At 43.1% G+C, this 18,824-nt stretch overlaps 1 protein-coding gene across 2 annotated transcripts in view; it reads right to left on the reverse strand.

Moving 5' to 3' along the window:
* Window positions 1–18,824, reverse strand: part of LOC139468165 (tuberin-like) — a 179,242-nt gene that overhangs the window by 41,324 nt on the left and 119,094 nt on the right. For both annotated transcript variants that reach the window (XM_071249953.1, XM_071249954.1), the window contains exons 28-33: window positions 17,653–18,044; window positions 16,832–17,134; window positions 12,876–12,928; window positions 5,775–6,188; window positions 3,561–3,836; window positions 1,612–1,698 (exon numbers count right to left, since the gene is read on the reverse strand). In XM_071249953.1, the coding sequence (XP_071106054.1) occupies window positions 1,612–1,698; window positions 3,561–3,836; window positions 5,775–6,188; window positions 12,876–12,928; window positions 16,832–17,134; window positions 17,653–18,044 (1,525 nt within the window). The remainder of the gene's footprint in view (window positions 1–1,611; window positions 1,699–3,560; window positions 3,837–5,774; window positions 6,189–12,875; window positions 12,929–16,831; window positions 17,135–17,652; window positions 18,045–18,824) is intronic.

An 18,824-nucleotide genomic window follows, 5' to 3' on the forward strand; every position in this document is an offset into this window, starting at 1 on the left:
AACTAATCAAACACAGACCAACACAGCAACAACTAATCAAACATAGGCCAGTGCAGCAACAACAAATCAAACACAGGCCAACACAGCAACAACTAATCAAACAAAGTCCAACACAGCAACAACTTATCAAACACAGACCAGTGCAGCAACAACAATCAAACACAGACCAGTGTAGCAACAACTAATCAAACACAGACCAGTGCAGCAACAACAAATCAAACGCGGGCCAACACAGCAACAACTAATCAAACACAGACCAACACAGCAACAACTAATCAAACACAGACCAACACAGCAACAACTAATCAAACATAGGCCAGTACAGCAACAACAAATCAAACACAGACCAGTGTAGCAACAACTAATCAAACACAGACCAGTGCAGCAACAACAAATCAAACGCGGGCCAACACAGCAACAACTAATCAAACACAGACCAACACAGCAACAACTAATCAAACATAGGCCAGTGCAGCAACAACAAATCAAACGCAGGCCAACACAGCAACAATTAATCAAACACAGACCAACACAGCAACAACAAATCAAACACAGACCAGTGCAGCAACAACAAATCAAATGCAGGCCAACAGAGCAACAACTAATCAAAAACAGGCCAACACAGCAACAACTAATCAAACACAGACCAGTGCAGCAACAACAAATCAAACACAGGCCAACACAGCAACCCCTAATCAAACATAGGTCAGTACAGCAACAACTAATCAAACAGAGGTCAACACAGCAACACCCAATCAAACATAGGCCAGTGCAGACACAACAAATCAAACACAGTCCGACACAACAACAACTAATCAAAAACAGACCAACACAGCAACACCTAATCAAACACAGACCAGTGCAGCAACAACTAATCAAACATAGGCCAACACAGCAACAACTAATCAAAAACAGACCAACACAGCAACAACTAATCAAACTCAGACCAGTGCAGCAACAACAATCAAACACAGACCAGTGCAGAAACAACAAATCAAACACAGACCAACAGAGCAACAACTAATCAAACACAGACCAACACAGCAACAACTAATCAAACACAGGCCAACACAGCAACAACTAATCAAACATAGGCCAACACAGCAACAACTAATCAAACACAGACCAGTGCAGAAACAACAAATCAAACACAGACCAGTGTAGCAACAACTTATCAAACATAGGCCAACACAGCAACAACTAATCAAAAACAGACCAACACAGCAACAACTAATCAAACACAGACCAAATGATTTTTGGAATCAATTAGCACAAATTTAACTTGAAAGGTGTTTGCATTACAGAAGGAGCCCCATCACCATCTGAATGCCATCAGATATATATAACATGTAGCATTTTGACTTCAGCACATCAGCTGGGTGATGAACACAAAAGTATCTGCCTATTGCTACCTAAAGGGAAGGTCAAAAGCACTACTGGTTTGGGAAAACACATGACCAAAGCGGTACAACTTTGAAACAGAAAGTCAGATCTAATTATAGGTTTATAAGCTGGAATATATACAGCAGGCTGTCTAAGAAGTGTGGTGCTAGAAATTCAGGAGGCTAAAGGTTATCAGAGGTAAACATGCCATAGACAAGACTGGCTTACCTGGTTTGGGCCAACATATATCACACCAATCTTGTGAGTTTCATATGGGTGAATGTGGTCCAACATCCGCAGAGCACGGTTTATAGTCTGAAGGATGAAATTAAAGCAATGTATGTGAGCACTTTATCATACAAAACTGGTTCCGGCCCCCCCCCCCCCCCCCCCCCCCCGGCTGGCATATTTTGATTTAAGAATGATATTGGGTGATAAATAAAATCTCACCCTTGTGTCTTTTTGTGGCAGTGTCATTTCAATAATTTATCTGTATATATATGGTATTGATTTTAGACAGTGTAATTGGTGTATTTTATTAGATCATGTACGGTACAAGTTTCCAGCCTGATTGCTCCAAGCTGAACTTGGGCTGGTAAGTTCTTTTGTTTATTGTGAGGGGCGAGAGTATTCTTTTGTCTTGCTTTTAGAGGGCAAGCTTGTATACTAACACAAGCACTAAGTCAGTCTACTGTATACAGCTCTCTCTGGACAGTCACGACATGAGACTCATATTTTGACAAGTATTGTGCCCAGGACTTTCACAGCTTCATCTTCACTATAAATCTCCAAAGGTTAGTTTTAATACTAGATTATAAACATTATGTAGGAATTATTATTTGTTTTAGTACAGCATGTATAATGTAAACATTATTTTAGTGTAGGATATACTTGTGTGATTTGAGTGTATGAATGTTATTTATGTCATAAGTACAGTAACGATAATAAACACAGCATTCATGTTTATGATTCTCTGATGTAATGTACTATAATATGTTTTTATGATAAAGGCGACAGATATAAGTATTTGTGTACGCCATATTGTTTGCCACGAGAAATGTGTGTTGTGTATTATCATGAGCATATTACAGCACAGGTAATGTGTATATTTATGTAGGTTTATCTATGACATTCTATTTGAGATAATGTTGGTAGTAGGTTTAGATTGAATTAATATGGCAGTAGATTACTATGTAAATATTATTTTATGATATTTATATTAGAGTTAGAATGACATGTGTATATTATTTATAGATGGATCTGAGTGACGAGTGATTTGGCCTACTATCACCTGAGTGCCATACATTCGGTAGGCATAATAATTTAGTTATTCATTGTTTATATTTCATGTATGTACTATATACATCTTGTATATTAAAGTGCATTGATGCAGTTGAAGTAATATGGAAACCATCATATAATAATGTGGTGAATGCATTTTAATTATTATATAAATAACGGTGATAAGTGCAATATTGGTATGGAAAATAAACTTGTGGCTTTTTGGTCGCAACTCACCCCCAGCAGGCGTTGGTCTTAACTGTGATATTTGCACCACCCTAACCTGCTACATTTTGATATCAAATAAATCAACACTCATTGATATATTTGCTATAAAAAAAAAGAGGTGAGATTCTCTATTTATTGATAAAAGGACCAAAGACATATATTTTTCGACTATTCCTGAAAGAGCAAATCTGCAGTAGAAAAAATTGCCCAAACTGAACTAAAATAAATGAGGAAGACAAATGTAGAAAGTACAATCTATTACAAGAACTCAATACATTACAGTCATAAATATGGCGTCCATGTAAGGAAGAGAAATGCACCTGTCCTACTGGGCGAACTCACTTCAATCAGTGGCAGGATATCTGATCCACTGAGCTTACATCAGTTTAGGGTAGGAGAACTGGGGTATCGATCCACCGAGCTTACATCAATTTAGGATGGGAAAGTATGGCTATTTGACCTGCTATGCCAGCTCACGTCAGTTTGAGGCATCAGAACTGGAGTATCTGATCCTTTGGGCCAACTCACCTCAGTTTGGGGTTGGAGAACTGCGGCATCTGATCTACTGGAGCAAACCCATGTCAGTTTGAGGTAAGAGAACTGGGGTATCTGATATTTTGGGCCATCTCAGTTAGGGTATGAAAACATGATCTGCTAGACCAACTCACCTCAGTTTGAGGAAGGAGAACTGGGGTGTCAGATCCACTGAAGAGTGGATGGTTGTGAAACAGCTGCAGAAATACAAAACTTGGACTAACACCTCCTCTGAATTCTTTGCTTCGGCCTCCCTTCGCCCCCTTCGGATCAGTGTCGTCCGACTGTCTGACATCCTGGGCAGGGGACATCACAGATATTGTATGGCCTCTCTTTTTGACAGGTTGTAAATCTGAAACCTCATCTTGCACAGATGAGTCGTGGGAACTGCTGCCTGCCTGCTGCTGCCACTGCAAAGGGAAGGAAGGCCACATGCCAGGTACACTACGTACAACATGAACCAACCCGTAAAGCATCCACAGTTTCACATCTAATTGCAGCACATTATGGTAAAACAAATAAGACTCCAATAGTTACAGCCAAATCTTAGGTAATTACAATTACCATTGAAGTCATATTTCACTTGGACAAACCGATCTAAGTGTGACTATAAGATCTACGTTAATATTAAAACATAGCTGTCTGTAAAAGTGCAAAGCTGTCTGTTTATAGGTAGAGTGGAACCAGTTGTGATATGACCTCCCTCGATTGCATATTGCCTCATCTAAATGGATGTTCCAGTTATGAGAAGGAAAAGACAACCATGCTTATGGCATACAGTTGTTTCCTGCATTGATAATGTAGTGAATGAGGATTCTGCAATACCCTCCTAAAGGCGAAACTCATATTTACCAATAATAACACATTGACATAGCAAGGTTCTCACCAAGGTGAAGCATTTTACAAAGGGAAACAACTCCTAACATGAGAATGAACAGAATTTTCTAACAGGTCAAGATCATTACATGCGAACACTTTGTTCTTTCCTTCCCATTTAATCAAAAGTTATTGCTTGTCACCACAAGGTCCTGGTGTGTCTCTACAGTACTGACACTCCCACTATTTCAGGACATATATACTGGTGTGTCTCACCAGTACTGTAGACACACCAGTATATATGTCCTGAAGTAGTGGAAGTGTCAGTACTATAGCCACACCAGTATATATGTCCTGAAGTAGTGGAAGTGTCAGTACTGTAGACACACCAGTATATATGTCCTGAAGTAGTGGAAGTGTCAGTACTGTAGACACACCAGTATATATGTCCTGAAGTAGTGGAAGTGTCAGTACTGTAGTCACACCAGTATATATGTCCTGAAGTAGTGGAAGTGTCAGTACTGTAGTCACACCAGTATATATGTCCTGAAGTAGTAGAAGTGTCAGTACTGTAGACACACCAGTATATATGTCCTAAAGTAGTGGAAGTGTCAGTACTGTAGTCACACCAGTATATATGTCCTGAAGTAGTGGAAGTGTCAGTACTGTAGACACACCAGTATATATGTCCTGAAGTAGTGGAAGTGTCAGTACTGTAGTCACACCAGTATATATGTCCTGAAGTAGTGGAAGTGTCAGTACTGTAGACACACCAGTATATATGTCCTGAAGTAGTGGAAGTGTCAGTACTGTAGGGACCAGTATATATGTCCTGGAGTAGTAGAAGTGTCAGTACTGTAGACACACCAGAATATATAAATATGTCCAGAAGTAGTGGAAGTGTCAGTACTGTAGAGAGTGAGTGAGTGAGTTGGGTTTAACGCCGCTTTTAACAGTATTCCAGCTATATCACGGCATGTACTTCCACTATTTCAGGACATATATACTGGTGTGTCTACAGTACTGACATTTCCACTACTTCAGGACATATATACTGGTGTGACTACAGTACTGACACTTCCACTATTTCAGGACATATATACTGGTGTGTCTACAGTACTGACATTTCCACTACTTCAGGACATATATACTGGTGTGTCTACAGTACTGACACTTCTACTACTTCAGGACATATATACTGGTGTGACTACAGTACTGACACTTCCACTATTTCAGGACATATATACTGGTGTGACTACAGTACTGACACTTCCACTATTTCAGGACATATATACTGGTGTTTCTACAGTACTGACACTTCCACTATTTCAGGACAATAATACTGGTGTCTCTACAGTACTGACACTTCCACTACTTCAGGACATATATACTGGTGTCTCTACAGTACTGTTATATTTCAACGAGGAGAGGATAATTATGTAAAGCTTCAGACGAATCAGAACTTCAGTGAATTCTTCAAGCAAGCATATTCTTCAGTGTCACCAACAACATTAATCATGCTAGACACCCACCTGTTGAGAGGAGTCCTGTCTTCTGGCTACACGTTCCTCTATGAGTTGTAGAGGAGTTGAGTCTGTTTGACAATCTCCCAGGCTGGTTCCTTCTGATGGTACACCACCTGCGGGGAGACCCTGCTCCTCAGCTAGTCCTAACACTGCATGGAGGGTTGAGGGTACTTCTGCCTTGTGCTCCAGCACTACCTCTGTGCCTTCCATGAGTCTGTCATCAGTCAACTGGTCTGGGAAGCCGGACTCCTCACTGTAGGACCCAAACAAAGAAGGAGAGGAACTTGTCTTACGCAGCGAGTATGGTGACTGAAAGTGCATGTTTGTGTTGGCTCCCCCATCAGTGGAGGGGTCACTGCTGGTCACTGTGAGGCAATGGTCCAAAGAAGACAAGCTTGCCTTGACTGCAACTGATTCTCCCTGAAAGACCAAAAAACACAAGTACACATAACAGCAGGTATCAGGTTCCATCATATACACTCATAGATCTACTTTCTAAGGTCATTTCAACATTTTAGCTCGTACAGTGATTTTCAGGTTCAGCATAATCCAGTCAGGTTAAGTGTCTGAAATATGTGCAATTAATATCTAATTATGTCTTAATTTGGATGAGCTAAAAATGTTGTTACGAATTTAAAGGATTCTGAGAATAAGTCCCAACATGCAACTCTTACATTAACAGACTTATTTTACACCTCAGCAAAGCAAGACATTACCAAATCGGGGTTGAAATGATGGGAAATAGTTAGGGTCACCGTGATGGAAGATAGTATGGATCCTAGTGATGGAACATAGTATGGACCTAGTGATGGAAGATAGCATGGATCCTAGTGATGGAACATAGTATGGACCTAGTGATGGAAGACAGTATGGATCCTAGTGATGGAAGACAGTATGGATCCTAGAGATGGAAGACAGTATGGATCCTAGAGATGGAAGATAGTATGGATCCTAGTGATGGAAGATAGTATGGATCCTAGAGATGGAAGATAGTATGGATCCTAATGATGGAAGATGGTATGGATCGTAGTGATGGAAGATAGTATGGATCCTAGTGATGGAAGATAGTATGGATCCTAGAGATGGATGACAGTATGGACCCTGAAGATGGAAAACAGTATGGATCCTAATGATGGAAGATAGTTGGGGTCATACTGATGGAAGATAGTTGGGGTCATACTGATGGAAGATAGTTGGGGCCATAGTGATGGAAGACAGTTGGGGCCATAGTGATGGAAGACAGTTGGGGCCATAGTGATGGAAGATAGTTGGGGTCATACTGATGGAAGATAGTTGGGGTCATAGTGATGGAAGATAGTTGGGGTCAAAGCGATGAAAGATAGTTGGGGATCATAGAGATGGAAGACAGTTGGGGTCATAGAGATGGAAGATAGTATGGATCCTGGTGATTGAAGATAGTATGGATCGTAGTGATGGAAGATAGTATGGATCCTAGTGATGGAAGATAGTATGGATCCTGGTGATGGAAGATAATATGGATCTTAGTGATGGAAGATAGTATGGATCCTGGTAATGGAAGATAGTATGGATCACAGTGATGGAAGAAAGTTTGGGTCAAAGTGATGGAAGATAGTATGGATCACAGTGGGGGTCATACTGATGGAGGATAGCTGGGGTCATAGTGATGGAGGATAGCTGGGGTCATACTGATGGAAGATAGTTGGGGTCATAGAAATGGAAGATAGTTGGGGTCATAGAAATGGAAGATAGTTGGGGTCATAGTGATGGAAGACAGTTGGGGTCATAGAAATGGAAGATAGTTGGGGTCATACTGATGGAAGACAGTTGGGGTCATAGAAATGGAAGATAGTTGGGGTCATAGTGATGGAAGACAGTTGGGGTCATACTGATGGAAGACAGTTGGGGTCATAGAAATGGAAGATAGTTGGGGTCATACTGATGGAAGACAGTTGGGGTCATGGTGATGGAAGATAGTTGGGGTCATGGTGATGGAAGATAGTTATGGTCATAGAAATGGAAGACAGTTGGGGACATACTGATGGAAGACAGTTGGGGTCATAGTGATGGAAGATAGTTGGGGTCATAGAAATGGAATATAGTTGGGGTCATAGTGATGGAAGACAGTTGGGGTCATGGTGATGGAAGATAGTTATGGTCATAGAAATGGAAGACAGTTGGGGTCATAGAAATGGAAGATAGTTGGGGCCATAGTGATGGAAGACAGTTGGGGTCATAGTGATGGAAGACAGTTGGGGACATACTGATGGAAGACAGTTGGGGTCATAGTGATGGAAGATAGTTGGGGTCATAGAAATGGAAGATAGTTGGGGTCATAGTGATGGAAGACAGTTGGGGTCATAGAAATGGAAGATAGTTGGGGTCATACTGATGGAAGACAGTTGGGGTCATAGAAATGGAAGATAGTTGGGGTCATAGTGATGGAAGACAGTTGGGGTCATACTGATGGAAGACAGTTGGGGTCATACTGATGGAAGACAGTTGGGGTCATAGAAATGGAAGACAGTTGGGGTCATACTGATGGAAGACAGTTGGGGTCATGGTGATGGAAGATAGTTATGGTCATAGTGATGGAAGACAGTTGGGGTCATAGTGATGGAAGACAGTTGGGGTCATACTGATGGAAGACAGTTGGGGTCATAGAAATGGAAGACAGTTGGGGTCATACTGATGGAAGACAGTTGGGGTCATAGAAATGGAAGACAGTTGGGGTCATAGTGATGGAAGACAGTTGGGGCCATAGAAATGGAAGATAGTTGGGGTCATACTGATGGAAGACAGTTGGGGTCATAGAAATGGAAGACAGTTGGGGTCATACTGATGGAAGACAGTTGGGGTCATGGTGATGGAAGATAGTTATGGTCATACTGATGGAAGACAGTTGGGGTCATACTGATGGAAGACAGTTGGGGTCATACTGATGGAAGACAGTTGGGGTCATGGTGATGGAAGACAGTTGGGGTCATAGAAATGGAAGACAGTTGGGGTCATACTGATGGAAGACAGTTGGGGTCATAGAAATGGAAGACAGTTGGGGTCATACTGATGGAAGACAGTTGGGGTCATAGAAATGGAAGACAGTTGGGGTCATACTGATGGAAGACAGTTGGGGTCATGGTGATGGAAGATAGTTGGGGTCATAGAAATGGAAGATAGTTGGGGTCATAGTGATGGAAGATAGTTGGGGTCATAGAAATGGAAGATAGTTGGGGTCATAGTGATGGAAGACAGTTGGGGACATAGAAATGGAAGATAGTTGGGGTCATACTAATGGAAGACAGTTGGGGTCATAGTGATGGAAGACAGTTAGGGCCAAAGTGATGGAAGACAGTTGGGGTCATACTGATGGAAGACAGTTGGGGTCATGGTGATGGAAGACAGTTGGGGTCATACTGATGGAAGATAGTTGGGGTCATAGTGATGGAAGACAGTAGGGGCCATAGTGATGGAAGACAGTTAGGGCCAAAGTGATGGAAGACAGTTGGGGTCATACTGATGGAAGACAGTTGGGGTCATAGAAATGGAAGATAGTTGGGGTCATACTGATTGAAGACAGTTGGGGTCATAGAAATGGAAGACAGTTGGGGTCATAGAAATGGAAGACAGTTGGGGTCATAGAAATGGAAGATAGTTGGGGTCATAGTGATGGAAGATAGTTGGGGTCATACTGATGGAAGACAGTTGGGGTCATAGAAATGGAAGACAGTTGGGGTCATAGAAATGGAAGATAGTTGGGGTCATAGAAATGGAAGATAGTTGGGGTCATAGTGATGGAAGATTGTTGGGGTCATACTGATCGAAGACAGTTGGGGCCATAGTGATGGAAGACAGTTGGGGCCATAGTGATGGAAGACAGTTGGGGTCATACTGATGGAAGACAGTTGGGGCCATAGTGATGGAAGATAGTTGGGGTCATAGAAATGGAAGATAGTTGGGGTCATAGAAATGGAAGATAGTTGGGGTCATAGTGCTGGAAGACAGTTGGGGTCATAGAAATGGAAGATAGTTGGGGTCATAGTGATGGAAGATAGTTGGGGTCATAGAAATGGAAGATAGTTGGGGTCATATAAATGGAAGATAGTTGGGGTCATAGAAATGGAAGACAGTTAGGGCCATAGTGATGGAAGACAGTAGGGGCCATGGTGATGGAAGACAGTTGGGGTCACAGTGATGGAAGACAGTCGGGGTCATAGAAATGGAAGACAGTTGGGGTCATAGAAATGGAAGATAGTTGGGGTCATAGAAATGGAAGACAGGTTGGGCCAAAGTGATGGAAGGCAGTAGGGGCCATGGTGATGGAAGATAGTTGGTGTCATACTGATGGAGGATAGCTGGGGTCATAGTGATAGAGGATAGCTGGGGTCATACTGATTGTTTGTTTGTTTTGTTTGTTGTGAGTTGTGAGTAGTGAGTTGTGAGTGAGTTGGTTTAACGCTGCTTTTAACAGTATTCCAGTTATATCGCTGCATGTCAGCTTAATGTGGGAGGAAAGCCTGAAGTGATGTGGGTCTAAGACATTTACCACTTCGAGCAACGAGCACGGGTATGGAGCTGACAAACCTAGAAACATAATTGGGGCGAACCGGGATTCGAACCCACAATTATAGGTTTCTGGTGTGCCCAAGGGACGCAACTCTGCACAGCGTATTGTGGCGCCTTAGACAACTGGGCCGCCCATGCCCCCAGTGATGGAAGACTGTATGGATCATAGTGATGGAAGACAGTTGGGGCCATAGTGATGGAAAACAGTAGGGGCCATAGTGATGGAACACAGTAGAGGCCATAGTGATGGAACACAGTTGGGATTTTTGTGATGGATGACAGTATGGATCATAGCTTATGCATGATACACTTTACGTCCCTACTACTGATCATGCATGATACACTTTACATCCCTACTACTGATTATGCATGGTACACTTTACATCCCTACTACTGATTATGCATGGTACACTTTACGTCCCTACTACTGATTATGCATGGTACGCTTTACGTCCCTACTACTGATTATGCATGATACACTGTACGTCCCCTTCTACTGATTATGCATGATACACTGTACGTCAGTACTACTGATTAGGCATGATACACTTTACATCCCTACTTCTGAATATGCATGATACACTGTACGTCAGTACTACTGATTATACATGATACACTTTACATCCCTACTACTGATCATGCATGATACACTGTACGTCAGTACTACTGATTATACATGATACACTTTACATCCCTACTACTGAATATGCATGATACACTGTACGTCACCTACTACTGATTAGGCATTGTACACTGTACGTCCCTACTACTGATTATGCATGATACACTTTACATCCCTACTACTGATTATGCATGGTAGACTTTACGTCCCTACTACTGATTATGCATGATACACTGTACGTCCCCTTCTACTGATTATGCATGATACACTTTACGTCCCTACTACTGATTATGCATGATACACTGTACGTCCCTACTACTGATTATGCATGATACACTGTACGTCCCTACTACTGATTATGCATGATACACTGTACGTCCCTACTACTGATTATGCATGATACACTGTACGTCCCCTTCTACTATCTAGGCATGTTCCACTTTACGTCCCTACTTCTGATTATACATGATACACTTTACGTCCCTACTACTGATTATGCATGATACACTGTACGTCCCTACTACTGATTATGCATGATACACTGTACGTCCCCTTCTACTATCTAGGCATGTTCCACTTTACGTCCCTACTACTGATTATACACGATACACTTTACGTCCCTACTACTGATTTGGCATGGTACACTTTACATCCCTACTACTGATTATGCATGATACACTGTACGTCCCCTTCTACTATCTAGGCATGTTCCACTTTACGTCCCTACTACTGATTATACATGATACACTTTACGTCCCTACTACTGATTTGGCATGGTACACTTTACATCCCTACTACTGATTATGCATGATACACTGTACGTCCCCTTCTACTGACTAGGCATGGTACACTTTACGTCCCTACTACTGATCATGCATGATACACTGTACATCCCTACTACTGATTATGCATGATACACTGTACGTCCCTACTACTGATTATGCATGATACACTGTACGTCCCCTTCTACTATCTAGGCATGTTCCACTTTACGTCCCTACTACTGATTATACATGATACACTTTACGTCCCTACTACTGATTATGCATGATACACTGTACGTCCCTACTACTGATTATGCATGATACACTGTACGTCCCCTTCTACTATCTAGGCATGTTCCACTTTACGTCCCTACTACTGATTATACATGATACACTTTACGTCCCTACTACTGATTAGGCATAGTACACTTTACGTCCCTACTACTGATTAGGCATAGTACACTTTACGTCCCTACTACTGATTAGGCATAGTACACTTTACGTCCCTACTACTGATTATGCATGATACACTGTACGTCCCCTTCTACTGACTAGGCATGGTACACTTTACGTCCCTACTACTGATTATGCATGATACACTGTACATCCCTACTACTGATTATGCATGGTACACTTTACGTCCCTACTACTGATTATGCATGGTACACTGTACATCCCTACTACTGATTATGCATGGTACACTTTACGTCCCTACTACTGATTATGCATGGTACACTTTACATCCCTACTACTGATTATGCATGATACACTGTACATCCCTACTACTGATTATGCATGATACACTTTATGTCCCTACTACTGATTATGCATGGTACACTTTACGTCCCTACTACTGATTAGGCACGGTGCACTGTACGTCCCCTTCTACTATCTAGGCATGGTACAATTAATATCCCTTCTACTGATCATGCATGGTACACTTTACGTCCCTACTACTGATCATGCATGATACACTTTACGTCCCTACTACTGATTAGGCATGGTGCACTGTACATCCCTTCTACTGATCATGCATGGTACACTTTACGTCCCTACTACTGATCATGCATGATACACTTTACGTCCCTACTACTGATTAGGCATGGTACACTGTACGTCCCAACTACTGAATATGCATGACACACTGTACGTCCCCGGTACTGATTACAAAACTGTTACCTGTGCAGTAAGAGACACAGCTGACTGCAACATGCTGCCATCATCAATGTAAGCTGAAACATGTCAGATCAGGTTTATTAAGAGTACTTGATAAAAAAAAATGTTTAATACTATTGTGTGTGAACTGGTCAGAGCTGTGCGGAAGTGTGGGTGCTGGTCAGAGGTGTGTGGAAGTGTGGGTGTTGGTCAGAGGTGTGTGGAAGTGTGGGTGCTGGTCAGAGGTGTGTGGAAGTGTGGGTGCTGGTCAGAGGTGTGTGGAAGTGTGGGTACTGGTCAGAGGTATTCGGAAGTGAGGGTACTGGTCAGAGGTGTGTGGAAGTGTGGGTACTGGTTAGAGGTAGTTGGAAGTGTGGGTAGTGGTCAGAGGTTTGTGGAAGTGTGGGTGCTGTACAGAGGTTTGTGGAAGTGTGGGTGCTGGTCAAAGGTGTGTGGAAGTGTGGGTGCTGGTCAGAGGTGTGTGGAAGTGTGGGTACTGGTCAGAGGTGTGAAGTGTGGGTGCTGGTCAGACGTGTGTGGAAGTGTGGGTACTGGTCAGAGGTGTGTGGAAGTGTGGGTACTGGTCAGAGGTGTGTGGAAGTGTGGGTGCTGGTCAGAGGTGTGTGGAAGTGTGGGTGCTGGTAAGAGGTGTAGTGAAGTGAGGGTGCTGGTCAGAGGTGTGTGGAAGTGAGGGTGCTGGTCAGAGGTGTGTGGAAGTGTGGGTACTGGTCAGAGGTGTAGTGAAGTGAGGGTGCTGGTCAGAGGTGTGTGGAAGTGTGGGTACTGGTCAGAGGTGTGTGGAAGTGTGGGTACTGGTCAGAGGTGTGAAGTGTGGGTGCTGGTCAGACGTGTGTGGAAGTGTGGGTACTGGTCAGAGGTGTGCGGAAGTGTGGGTGCTGGTAAGAGGTGTAGTGAAGTGAGGGTGCTGGTCAGAGGTGTGTGGAAGTGAGGGTGCTGGTCAGAGGTGTGTGGAAGTGTGGGTACTGGTCAGAGGTGTAGTGAAGTGAGGGTGCTGGTCAGAGGTGTGTGGAAGTGTGGGTACTGGTCAGAGGTGTAGTGAAGTGTGGGTGCTGGTCAGAGGTGTGTGGAAGTGTGGGTACTGGTCAGAGGTGTGTGGAAGTGTGGGTACTGGTCAGAGGTGTAGTGAAGTGTGGGTGCTGGTCAGGGGTATGTGGAAGTGAGGGTGCTGGTCAGAGGTGTGTGGAAGTGTGGGTACTGGTCAGAGGTGTAGTGAAGTGAGGGTGCAGGTGAGAGGTGTGTGGAAGTGTGGGTACTGGTCAGAGGTGTGTGGAAGTGTGGGTACTGGTCAAAGGTGTGTGGAAGTGTGGGTGCTGGTCAGAGGTGTAGTGAAGTGTGGGTGCTGGTCAGAGGTGTGTTGAAGTGTGGGTGCTGGTCAGAGGTGTGTGGAAGTGTGGGTGCTGGTCAGAGGTGTGTGGAAGTATGGGTGCTGGTCAGAAGTGTGTGGAAGTGTGGGTGCTGGTCAGAGGTGTGTGGAAGTGTGGGTACTGGTCAGAGGTATTCGGAAGTGAGGGTACTGGTCAGAGGTGTGTGGAAGTGTGGGTACTGGTTAGAGGTTATTGGAAGTGTGGGTAGTGGTCAGAGGTTTGTGGAAGTGTGGGTGCTGTACAGAGGTTTGTGGAAGTGTGGGTGCTGGTCAAAGGTGTGTGGAAGTGTGGGTGCTGGTCAGAGGTGTAGTGAAGTGAGGGTGCTGGTCAGAGGTGTGTGGAAGTGTGGGTGCTGGTCAGAGGTGTGTGGAAGTGTGGGTGCTGGTCAGAGGTGTAGTGAAGTGAGGGTGCTGGTCAGAGGTGTGTGGAAGTGAGGGTGCTGGTCAGAGGTGTGTGGAAGTGTGGGTGCTGTACACAGGTGTTTGGAAGAGTGAGTGCTGGTCAGAGGTTTGTGGAAGTGTTGGTGCTGGTCAGAGGTGTGTGGAAGTGTGGGTACTGGTCAGAGGTGTGTGGAAGTGTGGGTACTGGTTGTCAAGATCACAGATAATCTTGTATATTTTAATTATAGTAGTACTTCAGATATATGTTTACGGTATGGTTACATTAGTATATGAAGCTTAGCGGGTTGTTTTTAGATATTGTCAGGTAATACTATGGGAACGGGTTAGGTTCAGGGAAGCGTGACGGGGTATGGCTGATAGCTGGGGAGTTAATTGGTGTAACAATAGGGAGGTCAGGGGTAGCTTGTGCTTTGGGGTCAGTTTAAATAGCGGGGCAGGGTAATAATTTGTACAGTCAGCCAGAATCAGCATGGTCATGTAAGGCATGGACTAATATTGTGGGAGACTTCTACTCTGGTTGGTGTAAGTTTTTACATTTATTGTTTCATGTAGAATTGTATTTTAGAGGATAGAATTTTGAGTTATGTATTGTTTTCAAATGTAATTATATACACATATTGATGGTAATAGCGTAAAGCCACTGTAACAATAACCACAACATGATCAAAGTATAAACAGTTCAACTCAGTAATATGTAAATCGGAGTATTGGTGCATGGTTGTATGTATTGTGAGGTAGTGACACATACCTCAGTGTCTAATTGCTTATATTATATTGTAGTGTCCCGGAACTGGCCGGTTAACCTTATAGTACGTAGGAGGGAAGAAGTATACCTCCGATAATACATAGGAGGGGTGAGTGAGTGAGTGAGTATAGTTTTACGCCGCTTTTAGCAATATTCCTGCAATATCACGGCGGGGGACACCGGGAATACATAGGAGGAAGTAACAACCTCCAACATCATGTAGGGAGAGAAGTTCTCCGACCCTACGTAAGGAGTGAAGTATCTCCGTTTCCGTGTGCACATCATAGGATGAACACAGCCGTGGCATCCAAATAAACAGGCACCCTTAACTCCGTGGGGACAACATCGCCTGGGTGGAAAGATCACCATTCGATATTATGAGGAAGAATTCTCGTGTGAACTGCTTAGTAACATCATAGATTCCAAAGTTCTGTATACAACTGTCGTGACAGTGACAGTGGAGTGGCTTTTTATCTTTTGGGGTTGTTTTTTTTTGGTGTGTTTTTGTGTTGTTGTTGTATATATGTACACACACAAAGTTATTACTGTGTATTAGTTGTGTTATTCTTAGAACATTTGTATTAGTGTTAGTATTGTCAGAGGAAGACTATTAGTATTAGGATGGTGTATCGTGATAGTTGCATTGTTAGCAGTAGATAGTTGTATTATTAGTAGTAGACATTTGTACTGTTAGTATTAAGATATTAGTATTAGTAGTAGATGGTAGTATTGTTAGTTGTAGGAGAAGCTAGGTTAGTTAGTTGTGTTAGTTAATTTGGTATTAGTTTGAATTTAAATATTGTTATTGGGATTTAGAATTACCTTAAGGGAGGGAATATATCTTTATTACAACTTCATTTGTGTTTGTGGTTGATTCAATACGTGACACTGGTCAAAGGTATTTGGAAGTGAGGGTACTGGTCAGAGGTGCGTGGAAGTGTGGGTACTGGTCAGAGGTGTAGTGAAGTGAGGGTGCTGGTCAGAGGTGTGTAGAAGTGTGGGTGCTGTACACAGGTGTTTGGAAGAGTGGGTACTGGTAAGAGGTGTAGTGAAGTGAGGGTGCTGGTCAGAGGTGTGTGGAAGTGTGGGTACTGGTCAGAGGTGTGTGGAAGTTTGGGTACTGGTCAGAGGTGTGTGGGTACTGGTCAGAGTTGTGTGGAAGTGTGGGTGCTGGTCAGAGGTGTGTGGAAGTGTGGGTGCTGGTCAGAGGTGTAGTGAAGTGAGGGTGCTGGTCAGAGGTGTGTGGAAGTGTGGGTACTGGTCAGAGGTGTGTGGAAGTGTGGGTGCTGTACAGAGGTGTAGATACTGGTTTGAGAAGTGTTCTAGTGTTTGCATCTTGGAAACTGTTGCAGGTGGTTATGATTGAGTGGACTGGTTGGAGAAATGTTTGAAGGTGGGATCGGTTGAAGAGTTGTTTTGAGACGTATTCTAGGGTTTGGGGGGACTCACCTGAGAAGTGTTTGGAGTAGAGAGACTCATATTCCTCCTCTCCAAGACTCTCACTATCAATTTTTCGGCCTCCCTCTTTGCTGCTGTGCCACTCCTCTCGCATAGGTTTAAACAACATTGTGATGTCCTGTAAGGAGACCTCACGGCTTGCAGCACTGGAGCTGATCTCATTCTCGATCCTCATGACCCATGATACATTGCCACTGGGCCCGCGGATGTTGACTTCTGCCCAGCCAATGCACCAGCAGGTACAGGGAAGCAGGCTAGGGGAGAAGGGCTTCTCTTCCGTCTCACTTTTTGAACCTGTACATTACAGTTTTGCAATGCTTATATTGAGAAAACAAGTGGGTCAACAGGGGAAGATACACCCATTAACTCTTCAAGTTTTAGTCAAACACTGTTGTGTTATAGTTGAAGGGACCTATGGAAATACTTTGAGTTATCCAAGGCTCAACACAGTCGAAAGTGATGAATTAAGAAGGAATACGAGGGGATCTTCTTAAGTACTTTTGCATTGAGTTATGTACAAGGCTGTCAAAGTTTGGTTAGGTATTGAAAGTTTACACTTTTGTGTTTCTTGACTTCACTTTAAAAAAAAGGCTCATCTGTTTACAATCATTTCTGTATCAAATATTCACTTCTGTCAAAAACGTGTACCCTTCTCAGGTGATCTTATCAAGCATTTTGATCAGCTATAATTTGACTCCAGCGTTGCCCAAATAGTGTTTACAGCTGGACCATATTAGCTGCAACAACCTCGCTGCTACTTAATAACACAAATAAATTAAATTTTAGTGATCTTGTATGCCTCCTCAACTCACCAAAGAGGTACGAGTCAAGAGAATCCCCTGACAGTGAGCTGCCAGTTTGGACTCCTACATCGTCACTGCCCCGGGTGACACTGAGGTCGTCGTGTGACCACTTGGTTTGCTGCACACCGCTATCATCAGCACTAGGGGAGGAGGTGGGCTCCACCTGACTCTGACTGCGACTCAGACAGGCAGCAGACTTGTGCCTGCGGCGCTCTCTCTTTGCAGAAACTGGTGGCTGTCTTCCTTCTTGTGCTTCATGATATAACAGGATGCATTTCTCACAAACGCCGGCATTAGCTGCCTTAACACCACTCCCACTTGTTGTTATGGTGATGATTTTGTTGCCAAGCAGCCATGTCTGATTCTGTGTTCCAGAGAGTAAAAACTGTACCAGCTGAGACCTTGTGAGAAAAACATTATAATATAGTCACATAACACCTTATACATTAACACTCTTAAACAGAAACAGATGCATTTAAAACATACTCATCTGGGACAGATGAAGGGTAAAGAAAATATAAATGTATATGAAAATGTATTTTTTAAGGTAAAAATAATATTTATTCTTTTCCTGACTCATACTTATTGCTTATCACTACTCATTTCCAAAAGGTGGTGGAAACTACCTGAACTGTGTTCCTGGAGAACAGAGAAAACATCTCACCTGAACACACCCCTGGACTTGCCACTCTCTCATTTCCCATACTTAACGACTGGGTGGGTGCTTTAGTGTATGAGTTTGAGGGACTGATACTTATTGCTTGAATGACACGGTTGGTGGTGGGTTCCACCTGTTTGTGGTTCAGATCGAGATCTATTCATTAACCTCTGGGAATGTGATATTATTCTTAATTACTTCTGTATATCAAAACAGGATACCACCTCCTTCTTGTGAAAGTAGTAGGCGCTATGGCTCTGACTTCACGTGGGTTGGAGGCTGTGGGCGGTGGGCTGGCCTGTCACTGTAGGCTCTAAGGATTACTGCTCTTATCCAGAAAGAAATGGTGTTCTGGATACTTTTGTGGTATTTTATTCCTAGATAACGGTATAAACAACCTTCTTAATTACTGTCGTCTGTAGCTTGATCTGTTTAGGTAGATGCGTAAGGCTTAAACTGAACATCAGGATAAATCTTCGGTGTCCTTGGATCCTAGGATTGATGAAAGTGGCCAAATATGAAA

The sequence above is a fragment of the Haliotis cracherodii genome, unplaced genomic scaffold (genome assembly GCF_022045235.1).
Source record: "Haliotis cracherodii isolate W230 unplaced genomic scaffold, xgHalCrac1.p SCAF_2, whole genome shotgun sequence".
In the NCBI taxonomy this organism is placed as follows: Eukaryota; Metazoa; Mollusca; class Gastropoda; order Lepetellida; family Haliotidae; genus Haliotis; species Haliotis cracherodii.